Below are 24,100 nucleotides of genomic sequence, written 5' to 3'. Positions count from 1 at the left end.
AAGTGAAAATGCTCCCATCATTAATGCCATCCCAGATGTGTATGACTTACTTTCTTCTGAACACTAAAGAAGATTTTTTGAATAATATCTCAGCTCTGTTGGTCCATTCTCAGTCCATTTAATGCAAGCGAATGCAGGGAGGAGAAATTATAGTAAAATATGGCTTAAATGTTGATCTGTTTCTCACACATACCATCACATCATCTCGCTTCTGAAGACATGGATTAAACCACTAGTGTTGGATGGATTACTTTTGTGCTACCTTTTATATGCTTTTTGGAGCTTCAAAGTTCTAGTCACCATTTACTTGCATTGTATGGGCCTACAGAGCTGAGATATTCTTCTAAAAATCTTTGTGTCCAGCCAAAGGAAAAAAGTCACATCTGGGATGGCCTGAGGGAGTAAAAGATAAGACAATTTTCAATTTTTGGATGAACTATGCCTTTAATTTACGGTCTTATGGGACAATTTTGTTAGCGGTTCTTCAGCCAACACTTGAAATGTCACATTGAGAGATTAAACTATGGAATGTGCCACTTAAACAGTAGTCAAATAGACCTTTGCCCTCTCTCTCTACCACTGTGGACATAAGTGCAAAACGTACACGTTTATGAATAAAAACAGTATTTTTAATTTATAATGTATCAAGTATTTGTGATCTGTTGTTCTTTAGTAAGAGTATGTGTTTGATGCCAAGTCTTTGTGTTCCTTTGGTTCTAGAGAGTGTAACAGATTTCAAAGCCCCCCCTCCCTCCCTCCCTCCCTGTTCCCCCCCCCCCCAAGGCATTTTTCCAAACACCCCCCAAAGGACCTGACACACCTCTGCTTGTTACCCATTTGCCTGTAAATCCAATCGTAACATTTGAATAATAAACAGTGGTTATTACAGGACACACCAATTGTGTGATTTTGCTTTTCTATAATTCACAAAATTAACAAGGATGTGATGACTTGATTAGATGTTATTGATTCTTTGCCATTCAATAATTAGACCTTGAATTTACAAAAATGCCTAAAGATTTTACTGAAGCATTATTTTATCTGTATAGTCACTTCTTGAATTGAGGGAAGAGTTAAGGGATACCTCATTAATGTGCGTCATTGAACAAAAAAATGTAAAAGAAATTTACATTTATTTTCTGTCAAAGTTCAAAATATACTCAAGTGTGTGCCACAATTTTTCATGGGACTAACCAACGTGGTCTCATGACAACTCTTAAAAATTTGTATGAGATGGTGATATTGATATCATAGAACTTGGCTTGTACTGAAAGATACAACATTTATTCCCATACAGTCCAACCAAAAGAAACATTTCAAATTGATACAATGCAGGCATATTAGCTAACCTCTTATCCAACACTTTATTTAGGTTTTTGGGTAAGGGGATACACTTTATGGTTAGGTTTTTGAGTTAATGGGTTAAACTAGGAACATTAAAAAAAAAAAAAACATTTGTTGGTTTATTTATTTTTGTCTATGGGAGTAAAAGTCATATATGTTTTTGTACGGCCTTTATCCCTCTCGGAGGCTTGATTAGCCTGATAAGGGACAGGGTGTGTATAATCACGACCTGGCCCCGCCCTCCGCCCTGCCACATTCCTCCCTCGTTCTCTCAGGCAGGGTCCCCGGCATGACGTACACCTCTTTCCCTGGGGAGGGGCGTACCTTTTGCCCCGTTTGCCGGTAGGTCATCCCTGTATACCTGGACGAGGGAGGGGACAAGGGGAGGGAAACAGAAATAATGAAATGGGGGGGTACTTCCTGTAACAGTGTAGTACCCCCCAAAAAAACATTGTAAAATTTAAATGAGAGGGAAAAGGCCAACGTGGAGTGGCAGAGAGAGAGGAGAGAGAGATTAAAAAAAAAATGTACTCGCCAGCTCTCCGATACGCCGTAGCTTGTTCCTCGGCCACTCCTCCACCCTCTAACGTGCGACAGCCGCGCCTCTCTGGGCGGATTGGATGCAGACCTCCAGCCCCTGGCGGACAAAACGCCCGCCACGTTCTTGGGGAACAGAAGGGGTCTCCTCCGCCCCTGGCAGCAGTTCTCCCACTCCAGGCGGTCGGCAGCGAGCCCCTCCCCGCTCAGCAGCTGGTAGGGCACTCCTCCGCACCTGGCAGCGGCCCTGACCGCTTCAGGCGGTTGGTTAGGAGCCCCTTCTCCCCTCGCGGTCTGCGGCCGTTGTCCGCTTCCAGGCGGCTGGGCTCCTCGTTCCCCGGCAGATGGCCGCAGCTGCTCCGTTGGGGTGGATGGTAGTTGCGAGAACTCTACTACGGCGTATCCCTCCTCCTTCCCGGGTTTCGGCACCAGTGTAACGTTGTTCAATGGAAAGGAGGAGGCGAGAACCAGCTTGACAATATAAATTATATTTTTATTATAAACTGAAACAAAAGACACAAACACACACATTACGGACATGTCCGTAAACTATCTCTCTCCCGCACAATCCTCCGCAGTCGGCCTTTATCCCTCTCGGAGGCTTTATTAGCCTAATACGGGACCGGGTGTGTATAATCACGACCCGGCCCCGCCCTCTGCCCTGCCACATCAAGTTTATACATATTATAAGATTTAATAGATTTGTTCAGTATGTCTATTGTTTTATAATGTAAAACCCTATAAATGTATATATGTGAAAGTGTGCTACCTTTTTTGAAAATGTGTCCCACTTGGTTTGATATTTTGTTAGTTAATGCAATACTATTCATGCTTTTTAAATGTGACTTAAGTGTCCAAATAAGCTATTCTCTCCAATCAATCAATAAGAAACCTATGGAAAACATAAAGTACACAGACTGAGCTTCCTCTTTCTCTCCTACTTTCTCTTATGGTCTCTCATCTGTCACTGTATGTGTGTAAGGGTGTGGTGTTGTTAGACTCCTGTAAGAGATAGACAGGGTGTGCTTCACACTACGCCATGGCAATCTTTATAGCCGGAGGGAAAGTTTATGTGCACGTTTACCTGGAGAGGTTGGGTGGGGCTCAGTACCTCTGTTTGGAACAAGGTGTGCAGATAAAGATGTGTGGTGGTAGATATTTGGGTGTGTTTTGGAAATGCGTATCTGAGACACCTCTGACTCAGACCGGTGCCTTTTTTTTTTTTTTACCTCTCTGAGAGTTCGTGACTAGGCGTGACTGAAATGTTCTGCCCTGAGGCCTTAGATTTTTTGCTATGAGTGGAATACATTAGGTTGCTATACGATGTGACTATACCAGTGCATTTTGGTTCGCCCCAATATTTTTATGAGAGCAATCATTTTGACATTCAAGAAACAATCAAAGATATTTTGGTTTACTACATTTCCTAGAGATATGACTAAAGGACAGATATGGTCACAAGTCTCTAACGGATAGTCAAGTCTTTTGTCACGAGTCCAAGTCAAGACTTAAGTCTTTCAAAGCCATGTTTATGTCCAGTCTCATGTCTTAATTGTTTTCTCATGTGTACAAGTCAAGTCTCAAATCCTTTTTGGTAGCAGTTTTTATATGCTGCAGGTTAGTTTTTTTAAACCCTATTGCTGGACAATTCATTTCATATTTGTAGAAACTTATTATGTGTAGGCAGGTCTGGGTCTCAATTCAGATTTCCAAATTTGTTCCAATTTTGATTAAAAAGCTGTTTGTTTGATTCCAATTTTAGTACGATTTAAGTTCAGATTCATTTGAATATATTTAGTAATAATGTTCATTACTGTCATTTCTATTGCATTTATATATAAAATAAATTGTCTCTCAGCTAATGCTTCAGTGTACAAGGAACATTTTAACTTTTTACATTATGAAAAATATTAGCTCCAAAATCACATATCCAGTGGTTAAATCGTTCAGAAATCTTCAGAAGAAATATAATAGGTGTGGGTGAGAGACAGATAAAAATGTAAGTCCTTTTTTAACTCTAAATCTCCACTTTCAGTTTCACGTCTGAAAATAAAAGTTAAAGTGGAGATTTAGAGTAAAAAAGGACTTAAATATTGATCTGTTTCTCATCCACACCTATTATATTACTTCTGAAGGTATGGATTTAATATATATATATATATATATATATATATATATATATATATATATATATATATATATATATATATATATATATTTATTTATTTATTTATTTATTTATTTATTTATTTCTTCCTTTTTGGATTTTTGGAGCTATAAAGGTCTGATCACCATTAGTCCTATAGAGCTGAGATATTTAGCTGAAAATCTCTGTTTGTGTTCTGCTGAAGAAAGAAAGAAATACACATCTGGGATGGCATGAGAATGAGTAAATGATGAGAGAATTTACATTTTTGGGTGAACTATCCTTTTAAGTTCAATTTTGTTGCAGTTTGACATTGAATATTATTCCAGGGTGTTTCCCATTGTTCTTCTTTAGTTCCTTGTATGTGCCCATCCTTGATACAGATGATGCTATCTCATTGTGCATCAGGGATGTTTATTAGATACTGACTGATGTGCTTGTAGATGATGGTGTGGTATATAAAACTGCACTTTAAAGTTTCTAAGAAGTTTCCGTTTCCTACATTTCTATGGCTTTGGTTGTGTAGGTTGGCCTTCAGTATGGGTGTGGTTCTTTGTAGTGGCTCTTGCCATCATGATGATTTGGTGTAAAATTATACAACTTCTGTGTCTTCTTAAAAATACAATAAGGTTGTAGTTAACTACATTAATTTTACTGTACTTATTAAAGTAATATTCTGTGGACGGCTCAATCAGCAGTATTTGTGGCAAGATGTTAATTACCATCAAAATGTATTTTGAATTATCTCTCCTTTTCTGGATATTCAGATGTTCTTAATACTTAAAAAGTTTTGGACTCTCTTTGAATAACCAATTATTAGCATTAGGGTGAAAAAAGTTTAGCAAATCATGTGATAATATGAATAAATAATAATGTTGAAAATGACTATCAATTCTAAAGTCTTAAATATTAATTTGATTCAGTGATGTTAACTAATATTTTTGCAAACGATTTAATTGTTCTTGTTCTGCATTCAGCTATAGGGATTTGATCAGAAACGTCTTTATGTGAGGAAAGGCATGATCCATTTCCTTTGAGCCATGTGCTTTCTGATTCACGCATGAGTAAATGTAGAGATGAGACGCTGAGCTTGACGTGCCCGCGCTTGTCAGGTGGGAAGTTTATAAATGCGCGTTCATCGATATCAGCTGGCACAACCGTCAGTTGGCCGTTTCATCGCACTGCCACTGACGACTCAACGGGCCTGAAAATCCCTTCATATCGACAGGACATTAGAAAAGAGAGAACTTGGAGATACTTGCTTCGTGAATGTGGAACATGAAGAGCATTTGGATCTTTTTGTGCGCAGTTTGCATTTGGTCACCAGTTCAAGGGACATTTCGACGTAAGTTTTAGATCTGATTGAATTTGTATTTTGTTGAATTGTGATATTAGCCTATATAGCTCAATATTATGGCATTGTGTTGAAGATAGACTAATTTGAATCGACGAAAGGGGATGGTATAAAGAGGGGTTCATTTGTTGTAATGTTTAGGTTATGCATATTAAAGTTCATAAATAACAGTAAAACAGATCTACAGATGAATCTAATGTTCAATAAACCGTTGCCTTTCTACATAAACAACAGTATTGGCAAGAAGCCTGTTCAGCCTTTATTTATAATACATTATAACATTATAATACACATTGTAATGTATTATATCTGTCCATAAATAGCAGTTATAATAATTTTTCATAACCATTATAATAATATGCAACATTATTCTTAGTTACACAAATTAAAAATTTAACCCATTTAAGGCATTATAAAACATGATACAAACATGAAATGTTGTGTTGTTGAAATACGTACAGTAGGTCTGCTAACTATTATGATGCACAGTATTTAATCAATGAGAATATATGTGACAATTATTTATGAGAACATACAATTGATTGTTTGGTGTATTATAATTCATTATATATATATATATATATATATATATATATATATATATATATATATATATATATATATATATATATATATATATATACACACATCTGCTGTATTGGCTTCATTGAGATTTGTAATGATTTGTGTCTTTATTCATGACATACCATACATTCTTTGTCATAGTAATAGAAATACTAAATAAAACAATGTAGAGGGGGATTTCATAATTAATCCCAGTCTAAGAAAGGTGCTTTAATTCATATTTACATATACATGCAACAAGATACTACAGACAGAGACATTGCCTCATTAACACTCAACACTCAGATCATAATAATGATCATAAACCCAGTAATCCTAATCATAATGCTCTGAATAATATTGATAATAATAATAAATCTGATTGCCAGATGGGAAACTATTAGCATGAATTGATTTTGAATTGTTGACTTCGAAGCTATAAAAGTGTTATGCATGTACAAATGTAGAACCAAAATGTGGAAACCGAATATTGCATTTACTATGATTTGTTTTGATTTCAAAACAACATTTGAACAAACAGGACTTTTGTCTTACAGTTGAGAATGTGTAGGCAATGTTTTAATGATGTGTTGTCATGGAGATTGAGCTGCTGTTGTTGCTCACCTGTGAGAAAGTGCTGATGTTGCTATATAAGCCAGAATGCTCGCTCTTGGTGGGTGTGTGGTTAGTTATGAATGGATGGCCCGTAGAATAGCGTGAAGCCTTCACATGCGCTATGTCTTCGTGGTAACTTGCTCACATGATGAGATGTGCAGATTGATAGTCTCAGATGCAGAGGCAACTGAGATTCGTCCTCCACCACCCGGACTGAGGCGAGTCTCTACATCACCACGAGGACTTTGAGCTCATTGGGAATTGGGCAGTCCAAATTGGGGAGCAAATAAATAAATAAATAAATGCTGTTTTATTCTGTATGGGGGCAGGGGGACCCTCATGCGTGCTGCCATTTTAGAGTCACATGACCTGCTGAATACTACTTGCTCAGTAATCATCTTGTTATTGGACATTTTCACTCTTGGATTAAATTAATCATGGCTGATTGTGTAAAGTGAATTTCTACAATGGCATCTGCAACTGAAAACTATTGATTTTTAATGATACTGCATCCACACCACTAGGTATCACTGAAGTCCAAGATGACATGAGCAAAAAGTTACTGTGTGCACCATGAAGGTCATCTAGTCTATACGTAAGTGTACTCCTAAATGTAAAAAAAAAAAATCAATTTTAGCAGATATACACCTTTTAAATTGACAGCACTTCTAATACAGGAAAACAGACCAAAAAATATTGATGACTCATGGTGCACAACACAATTTTTTTTGTCCAATCATATGCTGAATGTTCCTCCCCTTATTATAACCTGCCACCAACAAGCAAGTAGCAAATCTTGGTTCATGGCTGTGATGTAGCATTTTGGCTCTCTGAAACAAAATAGAATGGCCTTTCAATAGGCTATTTCTCACCCAAACGTCTTGTTTCAATAGGAAATATGACAACACAACACAGAAAACTGTGCTCATAAAGTGATTTCATGGGGTCTTTAACAGTGAAACGTTTCTGCCATGGCATCAAACAGTCAGTCACCAATCTCTGTGTGTTTTCTTGCAGCTTCCACTCCCTGTCAATGTAATGGTAAAGCACACTACTGCAAATTGGATAATCTGGGACTGCACTGTTTAAACTGCCAGGGGAACTCAGAAGGGCGGCAATGTGAAAGCTGCAAGGAAGGATATTACCACCAGAGGGCAGGAGACAGCTGTTTGCCCTGCAACTGCAATACTACAGGTGAGACGCTACAAAAAAGCAGTAGTTAGGAAACTTTACGATTGTCTGGAAAAAAAATCTATTAAATTCATAAATGTTTAACTGTTGCTTAAAGGGATACTTCACACAAATATTAAAAAATGTTCATCATTTAATTATCCAAATGTTATTTCAATCCCATATTACTTTCTTTATTCTGTTGAACACATACGGAGATGTTAGGCAGAATGTTTGCCTCAGTCACCATTCACTTGCATTGCATCTTTTTCCAGACCATGAAAGTGGATGGTGACTTGAATGACTTGAGGGTGAGTAAATGACGATAGACATTCAGTTACATTTGGGACCACTGCAGGGGTGGCGTTTGCATATGGCTGAGTTTGGCAGTTGCCATAACCTAGCATGCAGACAAAACCAGGGGAATATGTGCCTCCTTAAGATGCAGTTTGCTCGTCACTTCAGTCTGTGTCGGCCTCATTTCCCGACAGCATTATAAGCCCAATTATTTAATAGAAACGACCGTACAAATCATCTTAGTATTATGGGTTGTTTCCCAAAGGCATCATGATTTAAGTTCTTGAAAATGGTTGTAGATCTAGTGTTCTGGAGTAAGGACATATCTGACTTGTGCAGACACTTGCAGGACAATCGTGAAATGACACCTCATACAATTTAATACAGCTAATGTCTCGCACTTTATGCAGACGTATACAATGTGACCATTATACAACATTTTTTAATGAAATAGAATATAATAATAAAGGTCTACCGGTACTTGTTTTGTGAAACACCGCCACTGCCACTGTATGAACAAAATGCATGTTTACATTTTTCGGTTTAGGTTCCCAAGGACCAGCCTGCAACAATGAGGGACGGTGTGTTTGCAAACAGGGAATTCATGGGGACAAGTGTGACCGCTGTCATGATGGGTCTCCAGTCGCTGTAAATGGGTGTGAGCCTTTGAGGTGAGAACAGTAATCCCTGTGTTTAAAGGTGAAATGTGATTTTTTTTAAATTTTATTTTAATATACTTTGTCCTATATTTGTCCTAATTAGAAGCCATTCTTAAGTTGATTCGTCACCTTTGGTGATGCTTGTGTCACAGAAATTCTAACTTCACCTTTAATTTTATGCCTGACTGAATCAACTGTTAGTATATTTGATCAAACATTTTGACTCCACATTTGTTAGATATGTTTTGCTCAATTTGTGTCTTCTCTTACAGGCTTAGTTGTCGGTCGCGTAAGAATGGTCGGCTCACATATAACACAGAGGAATGCTTGCCCTGCTTTTGTAATGGACATTCAAATGTGTGCTCCACAGCTGAGGGATACTCCATTCACAACATCACTTCAACCTTTGAACATGGTGAGCTTGATAATCATGGATTAATCATGCATAATCCCTGATTTCAGTCAATCACATTTATATGCTAACAATTTAAAGGGATAGTTCACCCAAAAATGACAATTCTGTAATCATTTACAGCCCCCCATACTGTTCCAAACCCATAGAACATTAAAGGTGATGCTAGAAAGAATGTTAGTCTCAGTCACTATTCACTTTCTCTGCATCTTTTTTCCATACAATGAAATTGAATAGTAACTGAGGCTAACATTCTGCCTTGAAGACAGAATTTTAATTTCTGGGTGAACTATCCTTTTAAATTTGAACCTAAAATGCAAATTACACTTTTTGGGCAGATTGAATGAAAATCTCTATTATTATTATTATTATTATTATTATTATTATTATTATTATTATTTGTCTCTTATAGGACCAGAGGGTTGGCGAGCTGCCACTACTCAGGGTGTGAGTCCCTCACAAGTGCACTTCAGGTGGTCTCCCACTCACAAAGACCTTGAGGTTATCTCTAAGGAGATCTTTCCTATTTATCTGTTTGCTCCAGGTAGGTTGTATCAGGATTTATTTTATTATTGGTACTACCAGTAATATAGTGTCTGTATTATATTCATACCTGCCAACATTGGATTGTGAAAAATTGGGAGATTGCGATTACATACAGTGGAATGAAGGTTGGAAAAATGGGAGAAACACTGTGAAATCGTGAGGGTTGGCAGGTATGGTTATATTGCCTAGTTTCCTTAACTCCTGCTTCTATGTTTTCAATATAGCATCATACCTGGGGAATCAGGCTCTGAGCTACGGTCAGACGCTGACCTTCTCTCTGCGTCTGGACAGAGCTATCCGTCATCCCTCCACCGATGATGTTATGCTAGAAGGAGCAGGTCTTAAAGTGACTGCTTCATTAGGAGACTTTAGAATTGTGGTACCCTGTGGCAAGAAAATCACTTACACTTTCAGGTGAGTAACTTAAAAAATAACTAGATTATTATATTTTCAGAAGAACATGTGAGTGGTACTAATGCAAAACACACCTCTATGATGCTAGGATGTAATGGGTGGTTGCCATACCGTGCGTTCAGACAAGAGGTGGCGAGAGCATAAAAATTCGCTCTGGCTGCCCTGCCAACAATGCTATTGAAAATTCGTGGATGCTCTGACGTAGTTGAAATAAGAAAAATACTTTTTTTATTTCTATCCCTGTAAGCAAACAGGGACAGATCATATATTACGGGAAAACCCACCATGGCAATTATCAGTTTCTCCTCCATTTTGTCTTCGGAACTAATGTTTGGTGGGAACCAAAGTTTACACTGATGTGTTCTCTAGACTTCGCTAGAGTGGAGCACTTCTATACTCCAATAGGTTGCCGCCGAACCACGTCAAAGCTCATTACCATAATGTTGCCCGCACTTGAACTTTCCTCTGATGTCTTACCACCCAAGATGTGCCACCCACGTTGCTTCTCGCCGTCAAGAGACGCTGGCTGCCATAGAAAATTAATGACTTCTGGTCGATTTGACGCTCTCGACGCCGCTGGTATGAATGCACCAGTAGTGTTTCTATGAGACTGCTAATGTGTTCTAAGTGAGTTGTTATATGGTTGCTAAGGTGTTCTGGGTGGTTGCTAGATAGTTGCTAGAGTGTTCTTGGTGGTTGCTAAGGTGTTCATGGTGGTTGCTAAGTGGTTGCTATGGTGTTCTGGTAGTTGCTAGAGTGGTCTGGATGATTGTTAGGTGGTTGATAGACCATTCTTTGTGGTTGCTAGAGTATTCTGGGAGGATATTAGGTGGTTGCTAGAGTGTTCTATGTGGATTCTTAGTGGTCGCCAGGGTGTTCTGGGACATTGCTAAGTGGTTGCTAGAAGTTTCTGGGTGGTTGCTAGGCAGTTGCTAAGTGGTTGATAGAATGTTCTGTATGGTTGCTAGTTAGTTGCTTGGGTGTTCTGGGTGTTTGCTAGAGTGTTCTGGGTAGTCACTAGGGTGTTCTAGGTTGTTGCTGGGGTGGTCTGGGTGCCTCCGTCAATGTGTATATGATTTTTTTCACCTGTTTTAATGTCCACCAGGTGAAAATTTTAAGTCTGATCATTTAGAAAGTAATAGCACACCTCTCCTCAACCAGCAACATGATTTGAGGTAGAGTTCAAGTCTGTTGCACAAATGCGGTTGGATGAGTTACATGCTTATGTTTACTTAGGGTTTTAAAATCCCTATCCCAAGTAAGAGCAATTGTAATAGAGTTATAGTGGTGCTTGAACATAACAGCTTTCCTAAAGCCCCTTCCAGATGTAGATTTTTAATGCTCAAAGGCTTAGGCTTATAATAACCATTCTATTGTATATTACAATACTACACAGATTGGATGAACAACATGGCAGCAAATGGAGACCACAGCTCTCATCTATAGAATTCCAAACTCTTCTGAGCAATCTTACAGCCATTAAAATCAGGGGAACGTTTGGTGAAAATGGTGAGTACCACTCCAACAATGTATCACTTGAAAATATCCCAGAAATAACACATAATGAATGAAAGAATTGTGTGACTGCTTTAACAACAGGACGTGGCTACCTGGACGATGTCTCCCTGGTGTCAGCTAAACCTGTCCCTGGCACCCCTGCAGTCTGGGTGGAGAAGTGCAGCTGCTCTGTCGGTTATGATGGAATGTTCTGTGAGCACTGTGCCACAGGATACAAGAGGCGTTTCCCCGGCCAAGGCCCCCAAAGCCCCTGTGATCCATGTTCCTGTCAGGGTGGAACCTGTGATCCAGAAACAGGTATGTTTATTCAGTGTATTCGATATGTGTTTTAAATATGATGAACAAGTAGAAGCCTGTGCTGGAATATTTAGATTTTTTGCATTTACAGGAGAATGCTACTCTGCTGATGAGATACCAAACCTGCAGATGTGCCCTAAAGGTTATTATATCAACCGCCAGCAGTCTAACTCCTGCCAGAAGTGCCCTTGTCTTGAGGGTGAGGCTTGCTATGTCATTCCCGGAACTCAGCAAGTGACGTGTGTCCATTGTCCTCGAGGGACTACAGGTGAGGAACACAGAGCAAATATACAGGGAAACTTCAGAGGAATAGTTTACCTGAAAATGTAATTTCTGTTATAATTTACTCACCCCTTGTCCTTTCAAACCCATATGACTTTTTCCTCTTTCTTGGAACACAAAAAGTGAATGTTTGAAGAATGTAAAAAAAAAATGAATAAGGATTAGGGCTGCCAAGCTCCAAAATGTCCAAAAAGCAGTTTAAATATAGTTCATAAGACTTGTTTGCTATTTTCCAAGTCTTCTGAACTGAAGCCATTCAATAGCTTTGTGTGAGGAATAGACAAAAATGTTTCACTGACGATCTCTCCATTGAGCTGTCAACTGCTTCGACCAAGTCAGTAAGTTGAACTCGACAACAAAATCAGTCCAATTTCTGAATGAATCATTCAGACCTGTTTTATAAACTTGAGCAACCAAATCATTGAAAATATTTGACTCATAAAAAAGATTCCTTCATGAATCCGCTACTCTCATGAACGTGCCAAAGAGAGCTAGGGTAGATTTTCTGTTACTCACACAATGCTATATTATGGCTTCATAAGACTTGGAATATAGTCATCTGGGTGGGATCTACTTCTTTAAAAATAAGCAGCATGAATCTCAGTATTTCTCATGTCAAGTCAGCTTTTTATTGTCATTCCACCATGTGTGAACACGGAGGAACGAAACAGAACAGGAACATTCTATGATAATTGCAGGCCTCCTTATGAAAGGGATAGTTCACCAAAAAATTAAAATGCTCTTATCATTTACTCATCCTCCTGCCAGCCCAGATATGTATGATTTTCTTTCTTCAGCAGAACACAATCAAAGGTTTTTAGAAAACTATCTCAAACTCTCTGGTGATCAGACCTTTTGTAGCTCCAAAAATCACATAAAGAAAACCTAAAAGTAATTCATAAGACTCCAGTTCTTAAATCCATATTTATCATATTTAGAAGTGATATTATTGGTGTGGGTGAGAAACAGATAAAATGTAAGTCCTTTTGTTACTCTAAATCTCCACATTAATTTTGATCTGTTTCTCACCCATACTTATTATATGGACCTACAGAGCTGAGATATTCTTCTAAAAAAATGTGTTCTGCTGAAGAAAGAAAGTCATACACATCTGGGATGCAATTAGGGTGAGTAAATGATGAGAGAATTTTCATTCTGGGGTGAACTATTCTTTTAAATTGTAATCACCACTAATCTATTTCCCGTGTTCACTTTGATTCTGTGTTCTACAAATGTATCCTAAAATCACATGTTCATTCATGCCTCTGTGAACACACAATAGGCTCTCGCTGTGAAATCTGTGATGAGGGTTTCTATGGTGACCCCCTGGGAGAGTACGGCCCTCCCAAACAGTGCCAGCCTTGCCAGTGTAATGGCCACATGGATCATAACTCTGTAGGCAACTGTGACCGCCGAACAGGAGAGTGTTGGAAGTTCTGTTGGAATCACAGTTCTGGCCCCAAGTGTGAGAACTGTGTAGAGGGATACTACCACCGTTACCCTACAGAGCCATGCCAGTGTATGCCAACTCTCACAAGCCTGAAAATATGCCACAATTAGCACAAGTACATGTCAAATACTGTGAAAATGACCTGATTTATTTTTCTCTTGTCCCTGTAGCTTGTAAATGCAACCGACAGGGCTCTGTGTCAAATTCATGCAGCGATAAAGGCCATTGTCAGTGCAAGGAAGGCTATGAGGGTCTGAAGTGTGACATATTAACATGTCCATCCTGCTTCAATCCAGTCAAGAGCAAGGTAAGGTAATTTGATAAAGAAAAGAAAAACGAAAACTAAGAAATATTAAAATGTATTGTCAGAGAAGTGACATCATAATCCAACCTTTCCTGATCCTGTTTAGATTGAATGATTGATTGATTGATTGATTGATTGATTGATTGATTGATTGATTGATTGATTGATTGATTGACTGTCCAGGATCCAGCACACAGACTTACCTTACGCACAATCTCTCTCTATCCTCCCTACTTAACTGGAGTCTAGACACTAAATCTCTTTAAAAAGTTTAGCTTTGGATCCAGTCTATGCACAGTATAAAAGTTTAGGTCTATTAATAAATGTTGGTGAATATATATTGATCATTGTTTGTTTTATATCAGGTCGAGACTTTTGCACGTCAGCTGCAGGAAATGGAGGATTTATTTAAAGGAATTGGAAGTGGTGATGTTTCGAACAACAATTCTGAGATGGAACGAGCCGTTAGGGCTGCAGAGGTCATGGTGCAAGCAATGGAGACCAGAGCAAATGAACTTACAAGTATGAAAATCCCTCTTCATGTCTTTGATAATTTAGTGCTCACTCATTTGCATTTGTGTACGCAGTGGTATTTTGACACTTGTGGGCACATGATATTAGATACACTAGATGACACTATACAGGTGAAACTCGAAAAATTAGAATATCGTGCAAAAGTTCATTAATTTCAGTAATTCAACTTAAAAGGTGAAACTAATATATTATATAGACTCATTACAAGCAAAGTAAGATATTTCAAGCCTTTATTTGATATAATTTTGATGATTATGGCTTACAGCTTATGAAAACCCCAAATTCAGAATCTCAGAAAATTCTCTATGGGGTTCAGGTCAGGCGAGTTTGCTGGCCAATCAAGCACAGTAATACCATGGTCATTGAACCAGGTTTTGGTACTTTTGGCAGTGTGGGCAGGTGCCAAGTCCTGCTGGAAAATGAAGTCAGCATCTCCATAAAGCTTGTCTGCTGAAGGAAGCATGAAGTGCTCTAAAATGTCCCGGTAGACGGCTGCGTTGACTCTGGACTTAATAAAGCACAGTGGACCAACACCAGCCGATGACATGGCTCCCCAAACCAACACAGACTGTGGAAACTTCACACTGGACTTCAAGCATCTTGGATTGTGTGCCTCTCCATTCTTCCTCCAGACTCTGGGACCTTGGTTTCCAAATGAGATGCAAAATTTGCTCTCATCAGAAAAGAGGACTTTGGACCACTGAGCAACAGACCAGTTCTTTTTTTCTTTAGCCCAGGTAAGAGGTTTGACATTTGAAGCCCATGTCCAGGACCCGCCTGTGTGTGGTGGCTCTTGATGCAGTAACTCCAGCCTCAGTCCACTCCTTGTAAAGCTCCCCACACATTTGAATGGCCTTTTCCTGACAATCCTCTCCAGGCTACGGTCATCCCTGCTGCTTGTGCACCTTTTCTTCCACACTTTTCCCTTCCACTTAACTTTCTATTAATGTGCTTTGATACAGCACTTTGAGAACATCCAACTTCTTTTGCAATTACCTTTTGAGGCTTTCCCTCCTTGTGGAGGGTGTCAATGATGGTTTTCTGCACAACTGTCAGGTCAGCAGTCTTCCCCATGATTGTGAATTCAACTGAACCAGACCGAGAGACCATTTAAAGGCTCAGGAACCCTTTGCAGGTGTTTAGCTGATTAGAGTGTGACACTTTGAGCCTACAATACTGAACCTTTTCACAATATTCAAATTTTCTGAGATTCTGAATTTGGGGTTTTCATAAGCTGTAAGCCATAATCATCAAAATTATATCAAATAAAGGCTTGAAATATCTTACTTTGCTTGTAATGAGTCTATATAATATATTAGTTTCACCTTTTAAGTTGAATTACTGAAATTAATGAACTTTTGCACGATATTCAAATTTTTCGAGTTTCACCTGTATATTAAATCATGACATCTGCATTCAAAGTGATGATAAACCTTTTCTCAGGACTAACCTGGCTTTACTTGCCTCGCTAAACAACTGCTCTTATAGGGATAGTTACTTGCCCTCATGCCATCCCAGAAGTGTATGACTTTCTTTCTTCTGCAGAACACAAATTATGATATTTATAAGAATATTTCATCTCTGTAGGTCCATACAATGCAAGTGAATGAGTGCCACACTTTTGATGCTCCGAAAAGCACAGAAAGGCATCATAAATGTAATCCAAATGACTCCAACGTTTTAATCCAAATCTTCAGAAGTGAAATGATAGGTGTGGCTGAGAAACAGATATTTAAATCCTTTTTTGCTAGAGATTCTCCTCCCTGCCCAGTCGGGGGCAATATACATGATGAAAGTGAATCACCAAAAACACAAGAAGACCAATGTGAAAGTTAAAGTGGAGACTGACTGAGCAGGAAGGAGAATTTATAGTAAAAAAGGACTTAAATATTGATCTGTATCTTGCCCACCTCTATCATATCTCTTCTGAAGACATTGATTTAACATCTGGAGTCTTATGGATTATTTTAATGCTGACTTATGTGGTTTTCTGAGCATCAAAAGTCTGGCACCCATTCACTTGCATTGTATGGACTTAAAGAGCTGAAATATTCTTCTAAATATATCATTTGTGTTCTGCAGAAGAAAAAAGGTCCTACAGAACTGCAACGGCATAACGGTGAGTAAATGATGAGAGAATTTAAATTTTTGGGTGAACTATTCCTTTAAGGTCAGGTTTAGTGAATGATCTAATTCAGTTTCCTTAGGTGTCCTAGCAGAGTAACCACAGAGATAGTTCATCTCATTAAGTTTGCACATGTTCCACAAACCAGAAAGTGTCCAAATATATGTTGACTTAATTTTAAACAATGTATATATTGTTTGAAACCTAATTAACTTCTTCAAATTTGTGCTAGTTCTATATTACCTTTAAAAATGCCGGTATGTTTGATGGGTTATTTTTTCTTTCTTTTTAATAATGGAAATACATCATACATTTTTAAAGGTGCCTTAATTGTCCAAATACTTTTTTGGGCAACTGTAGTAAATTATTTATTAATGTTTTTAAGACTTGTTATTAATACTATATAGATACAGAGAAAGCGCTTCAGAATAAGCTGGCAAGAATTAGCCAAACCCACTGGAGAGAGGACAGAACCATGGAGGCTTTGTTGAAAACAATGGATGGTATTAGAAGCAAGGATCAGCAGTATAAGACAGAAGTTTCTGAGATCCAGAAACTAATCAGTGACATCAGGTTACAACTGCAACAGGCCAAACGAGACATCCAGAAGGCTGTGAGTATTTAATTCTTATGTTTTTGAACTTGATATATGATTTGTTGATGTGTATTAAATTCTACACGTTATGCCCTTAAGTATGTGGAAACCCCTTTCTTATTAAGAGGTTTGGCTTCTTTAGCTACACCCATTACTAACAGGAACATAAAGTCAAGCATATAACCATGCACTCTCTGTAGACAAACAGTATTTGTAGAATGAGGCGAACAAAAGAACTCAGTGACTATCAACATGCTGTTGTCAAAGGATGCCACCAATAAAATGGTTTACTGAGTCTGGTGTGTAAAAACTTGACTGGAAAGCACAAAGCCCAGACCTGAACCCCACTGAACTCCTTTTGGATAAATTGAATTGACCTTACTAATAATCTTGAGCCTAATTGGGAGCAAATCCCCACAGCTATGTTCATACATCTGGTGGAAATCCTTTCCAGAAGAGTGGAAGCTATTGTAGTAGCAAAGGGAGGACCATTGAAATTAAAAGCACATTAGGCTTTTATGGGTTCAGTGTTGAGGTGTCCACATTCTTTTGGCCATGTAGTGTAGACGTTTGGTACAAAATTCTAAAATAGAAAGATAAAAATTATCTTTTTTGTCTTCATATTTCTATTTCAGGAGTTTCCCTCAGGCGATGCAGAGGCTGGCACTGTTACCTTGCCTTATTTGGTTCAGAGAGCTGCTGATCTTGCCGAGCAGTGCGTAACATGTTCTCTCTCAAACGCAGCAAACATGAGTGATTCATTATTGCATGTGCACTAATAAGCCGTAGTTCTATCAAAAACAGAAATGTTTTTTAATATTTACACATTAAAGCACACCTTTAAACATTGATTAAAGGGATAGTTCACCCAAAAATGTTAATTCTCTCATTTACTCATGCCATTCCCAGGTTTGTATTTAAACACTAGAGTCATATGGATAACTTTTATGTTTTCTTTGTGATTTTTGGAGCTGCTCTGATCTGGTCTGATCACCATTCTCTTGTATTGTAAGGACCAACTGAGCTGAGATAATTTCCTAAAAATCTTTGTTTGTATTCTGCAGAAGAAAGAAAGTCATGCACATCTGGGATGGCATGAGGGTGAGCAAATAATGATAGAATTTTCATTTTCTGGTGAACTATCCCTTTAAACTTCCACATGGCTTTTTTATCTGCATAGATGATTTGCCAAGACATGAAAATATGTGCGAGACTGACTTAATGGTGTTTTCTCACCAGGCACCATGGTGAGGCAGTGACTGTGGAGACCATCACAGCCAATTCTCTTTCAGAGTCTGAGAAAGCCCTAGACCTCATACGCGGTGTAATTGGCAGAGAAAATAAGGTCAAAGACTATCTCAGGGACCTCAAGAGACAGTAAGTTGCTCAGACTTTGGGTTTTCCCCTGGAAACACACATTGTTAAGATACATCTTTCTATTAACAGTGTATAAAACTGTTGTACATTCATTTTGTGGATAAAAACTGACCTTTAATTCTAAATAATGATGATGTTTTTAGGTATGAAGCAGATGTAACTAAAGTGAGTGACATGGACAGAAAGGCCATTCAACTGAATGATGCAGCTGAAAAGGAGAGCAGACTGGCTCAGAACACTCTGAAAAAGTTATCTGAACTGGAGAAGAAGCTTCCAAAGCCTTTGAAGGTAATGAACTAAATATCTATTTTGCTTTTCTTTCTCTTATGGAGCAAAATAATAGTAACAATTGGGAAATAAAGAAGCTCAATCACTACATTTACTGTATAACAAAAAAGAGCATTCAAAGGTCTAGAAATGTAGAGATGCGATATGTAACAGATAAGGTAAAGAAGACTAAAATAAAGGTGAAACATCATATGACTGATAATATAGTGAGATATCTGGACCAGGTCCCCTTCTGTTTTTGTGAACTCTATGTTCATGTCTTTTCTTCTCTGGCTCTCTTCTCTTTGTGTGAGACAAGTTCTGTTTCTGGGAATTGTCAGTGATATATTTACATTGTTTTGTTTCTGCAGAAGGACATTGCTGGTGTAGTTTCCAGGTTTGATCAGCTAAAAGATGTGGTGGAGGGGAATTTTACAGCATATCAGGACTTACAGAAAAACATGCTCACTGAACAGAAAGAGGCAGCTGATCTGTTCAACCAGACAAAGTATTTCCAACAGGTAATAAATAAGATCCTCTGTTAAACTTTCTCTGAAAAGGATACACTGTTTGGAAATGTAAGATTGAACTAAAGAATGTGTGTAATGTGAACTGGAGGCAGCGTGATAAAGCATTAAACATTCAAAGTTATCACTTCCACGAGTTTTTGTCCTAACCAGCCGAGTCCATGACAAGCAATCAGTGACAAGACATTTTATCGTTTGGTTTCTATTTCACAGTGAAATCTTATGGATCCAAAATCCTGCACCTCATAACTTTTTATGAAGTATCAATGGTTTTCATGCTGAAGTTTCACATTCAACTTAGACAGACAAATTGCTTGTCACTGGGAACTTGTCTCATCACGTCTGGTTAGGACACAGTGTAATGTGTAAATACATGCAAGAATGCAAAGGAATGCAATGACATTCATCTTCATCATGAACATCCTTGGGCTCAATGCCTGTGGTTGTCTGATGATGCCTTGTCGACTGGATGCCATTGACATTACTTAAATGTCTCTGTCCAAACATTTACTTTTAGAGATTCCTAGGTGAATTAACCCCCTTTTTTTATACTCATTTTAAGGTTCAAGACAAGCTTCTTGCCAGGGCAAATGCTACTGAAGCCTTTAAAAATACATCTCTGGACGTCTATGCAAACAACATAGATAGCTTGGAAAAGACAATTGAGAAACTCAAAGGTGAGGACAAACAATGGACAATAGCATTTAAAAGCTGTTACCATAATAAAACAATTTTAATACTACTCAACTGTGTTAGATAAAGAGGACCCCATTTGTTACTAGCCTTTTAGGAGATTTCAGAGACACATATACATATGCACCTAAAATGAATCACTCCAAAAATGGGGGTGATGACTCATTCACGTTGTTCCAAACCCTTATGACTTTATTTCTTCTGTGGAACCTAAAAGATGTATTTTAGAAAGTATTGGTTGCTCGTTTCCATGCAACTTAAATGAATGGGGACAAAAGCTTTTAAGCTTTAAAAAGGGCACAAAAACATTAATATTATAAAGTGACCAGTTCATTCTTCAAAACGTCTTTTGTGTTTCATGGAAGAAAGAAAGTCATATGGTTTGGAACATGTGGAGTATAATGTGGAGTAAGTGATGACTGATTTTTTGGGAAGTGAACTATTCCTTAAAGAACACTCCAGAACTTCCTCTGTTTTGATTTATTCAGGATTTGATGACCAGGTCAATAGTAATAAGGATCTGGCAGATGATGCCATTAGAAAACTGCCTGCTATCAACGCTACTATTCAGAAAGCTATAGCTGACAACACAAAGACTCAGGACATTCTGGATGCAATGTCTGTTCACTACAGAGATGCTCAGGATACTATTGATGCTCTTACAAATACTGCAACCAAATTGGAGGTATGAAACACTGTGACATTTTAACCTAGTTAATTTGTGGAAATAATATTTGTGCCAATGCTATTAAAGGATAAGCCTTATTACTTAGCCTTGAGCCTTTTACAGAGCAGTTAAAAATATTGCAATGTTTGTCACAATCTTTATTAAATTACTCTAAACTGGAACACATCCTTGAGTTGATCTATTTAATTTGGATACAGAATCTCTTGAATGTGCTAAAAGGGTGCTTGTATTTATCTCCACAGGGAATGTCCGGCTCCCTTCCATCCTCTTCTGATGTTTTGGAAACTGCCACTAAACTGAAAGTGGACATGGATGGACTGAAGACGGAGGCTACTTTAACTATGGACAAACTGAATGAAGAGAAAAACAATGCAAAGACACAGATAACACAAGCAAATCAAGTAAGGATTCCTGCCTACATAAAATTATTTGAAAAACCATAGACTGGACATAAAAGAGATATATAATAACTGTTCTGTTTTTGTTTTGTAAAACCAGGCTGTCATGGATACCACGGGAGCACTTGACAATGTGAAGAATGCCAGGGGTGCTGTTAGTGACACTTTAAAAACAATTAATGATATTATGGGTTCAATGGGTAAGTTTGTAATAATTTAGTAAGCTTACAAAGTACACAATGAAACGTGACAGTGTGCAGTTGTTATAAGGATATTTCCACCTGATCTGACTCTTAAAAATGAATTTAGTGGCTGAAACCTTATGTAGTCAGGTTGATTAAGTCATATTAAATAATGTTTTTGACTTTAATACTCATTCATTTAGATGTTAAAACATTAATCACATTTTTATAGGTTTCTTGACCAAATATTTTTACAGTGTATACAAAGTATACAGGGTGGCCCACAAAAAAGGGGCCACTGTATTTGATTGCTCACATCAAAAAATGCATAAAGGCGTTTGCACGATTTTTGTCGTACTTCTACGATTTTTAAACAACAAAATAATGTCACTGTTATGTCATCATGAGCAACAACTTGCTATAAATAACTAAATTGGCAAAAGAGAAACACCTAAGTTTGCTGCCATTGAAAACTTACCTAAACTATAAAAAAAAATGTTTTTATTTGTAGCAAGGTGTTTCTCATGATGACGTCACAGTGACATAATAATTTTTTTTACAAAAAGCCATAGAAGTACGGCAAAAATCGTGCAAATGGTATTATACATTTTTAAGATGAGCAATCAAATATAGTGGCCCACAAATTTTCCCAATGCACTTTTAAGTCCACATGGTCGCGTAGTGACTCGCCTCAGCTGCCTCCACGTCTGAGACCGTCAACCCATGCATCTTAACACGTGGCTTGTTGAGCATGTTGCCAAGGAGACATAGTGCAGGCTTCATGCCATGCACCCACGTTCAACTCACCACACGCCCCCACCAAGAACAAACCACATTATAGAGACCACAAGGAGGTTACTCCATGTGACTCTACCATCCCTAGCAACCAGGCCAATTTGGTTGCTTAGGAGACCTGGCTGGAGTCATCAGCATGCCCTGGGATTCGAACTAGCAAACTCCAGGGTTGGTAGCCAGCGTATTTACCACTGAGCTACCCAGCCCCCCAGCCCTGTTTTTTAGGGCCAGCCTGTAAGTCAAGTGCAAGAGGCTTTGACATTGAATCTCAGACAGACTCATTAAAGCAATTGCCTATTAATGACCATTTTTACATTCTCAGAAAGAAAAATTACATTCAGAAAACACACTATAAAATGTTTTATCAGGTGACATAATATGAACTGTGCTAACATCTATGTAAACTGACTTTTAGCTTAAATACAAAAAATGTATTTAATATGTCTGTATCAACCTGATTACATTGGGTTGCACTAACAAAAGTTCAGAAAGGTCAGATCTGGTAGAAATAGCTCCATAAGGTAACAGTTCAGGTTTGTAATTTTTACATTACAGAACGTATAGTACATATATACTCAGCATATTTTTTGCTAAACAGATACTCACATTAAAATGCCAGACTGCATTGATGAGCAGGAATGACTAAATTCTCTTTTTTTCCAGGATCACCTGGCATGGTTGATGAAAAACGAGTGACTGACCTAGAAAGTGCTGTAGCTAGAAGCCACAGTCGTGTAGAGAAGGAACTGAGGCCCAGACTTAAGGAGCTGGAGGAGAAGGAAGCCCAACAGAGATCCACGATTGCAAACATGATCAATGACATTGACACCATCCTGGCTGACATTGCCAACTTAGAGGAGATCCGTAAACGCATTCCTGAGGGATGTTATAACATACCACCTATTGAAAGGCCTTAATGGCTTACAGGACCAAAGCACAATGTTACGCAGTTTAAACCATGAACTTGTACTGACACTAGTGTACATTTATAGTGAAGTGTTGTTGTTTTTTTGCCCATAAGAGATTTTTTACTGATGTGTAAGACAATTGTTTTTAGTATTTATTTGTTCACTTGTGTAGAAATGTTTTTGTTATTATTATTAAAAAAAGATTACTGTGAATATTAAAATCATGTAAATGAGATTACTGTTTTGCTTGATTGCTAAAGATAGTTCCATTTGGGTAATTAATATAAAATATAAATACCACATATGTAATTTGATTGTTCTAAATAAGAAGTTACATCCAGTTACTTGTTTCAAGTCAAAAAGTACACTGATCGACAGATGGTTTTAATGTTGTGGCTGATCAGTGTATATTAATATAAGATTATGCAGGCACGGTTTTTTTTTTTTATTTATTTATTTTACTATGAGACAACTACTTTAAAATAAATAATGAAAAAAAAAAAAATAATATTTTGAGGACCTAAAATTAAGATGTATAGTTATAGCATCTTAAAAACAGAAGCCCAATTTACAATCTTCATACGTGGTGTTTTTAATGTATACAATTAAATAAAAATAATTTAATCTCAATAATATAAATACAACAGGAAACAATAGCTATAATCAAAAATATACATTTTGTTGCTCATAATAATGAATGAAGGCATAAGCAGGGAAGTAATAACGATTGTAGAGTACAGAAGAATACAACACGCCCAGACCATGAAAAATGCATAATATATCTGTGGTTCATTTCCCACAATGCTTTTATTTGTAATTTATATCGAGAGTAAACTGTCTTGAGGCTACTGCAAGTATTCTAGTGATTCCTGATACATCAGTTACTTTGGTTACATAATGCTCATGTGAAACTGAAAAAGAATTTAATTAATTTCATACAAACAGTGAGGTATTAATGTGCATTTAATAATTGTCTCTATATGTTAGAGAAGTACAGTGTAATCCATTCAAAAATTACATGGGGTTTTTTATATTTCTTGCCTTGTTTTCGACAATGTCGACAACCAACAATAAATCAGCTACAATAAACCTGTAGTCTTTT

General features: G+C 37.7%; 1 protein-coding gene across 1 annotated transcript; it reads left to right on the top strand.

Annotated features, from left to right (window-relative positions):
* The first annotated feature begins 5,188 nt into the window (after positions 1 to 5,188).
* lamc2 (laminin, gamma 2) lies at positions 5,189 to 24,071 on the top strand. The gene is made up of 22 exons (XM_052127667.1): positions 5,189 to 5,372; positions 7,578 to 7,754; positions 8,575 to 8,698; positions 8,959 to 9,101; positions 9,511 to 9,642; positions 9,869 to 10,058; positions 11,455 to 11,567; positions 11,658 to 11,873; positions 11,965 to 12,141; positions 13,438 to 13,674; positions 13,776 to 13,912; positions 14,275 to 14,431; positions 16,976 to 17,181; positions 17,799 to 17,878; positions 18,403 to 18,540; positions 18,684 to 18,828; positions 19,179 to 19,328; positions 19,897 to 20,011; positions 20,516 to 20,712; positions 20,958 to 21,116; positions 21,214 to 21,313; positions 22,754 to 24,071. Exons 1-22 carry the CDS (start codon positions 5,297 to 5,299, stop codon positions 23,005 to 23,007), a joined length of 3,423 nt encoding a protein of 1,140 aa, XP_051983627.1. The 5' UTR covers positions 5,189 to 5,296; the 3' UTR covers positions 23,008 to 24,071.
* The last annotated feature ends 29 nt before the right edge of the window (positions 24,072 to 24,100 follow it).

This window comes from Xyrauchen texanus, chromosome 6, assembly GCF_025860055.1.
Source record: "Xyrauchen texanus isolate HMW12.3.18 chromosome 6, RBS_HiC_50CHRs, whole genome shotgun sequence".
Taxonomy (NCBI): Eukaryota; Metazoa; Chordata; class Actinopteri; order Cypriniformes; family Catostomidae; genus Xyrauchen; species Xyrauchen texanus.
Note: the sequence above shows the minus strand (reverse complement) of the source record. Positions and strands in the feature narration are given on the sequence as shown.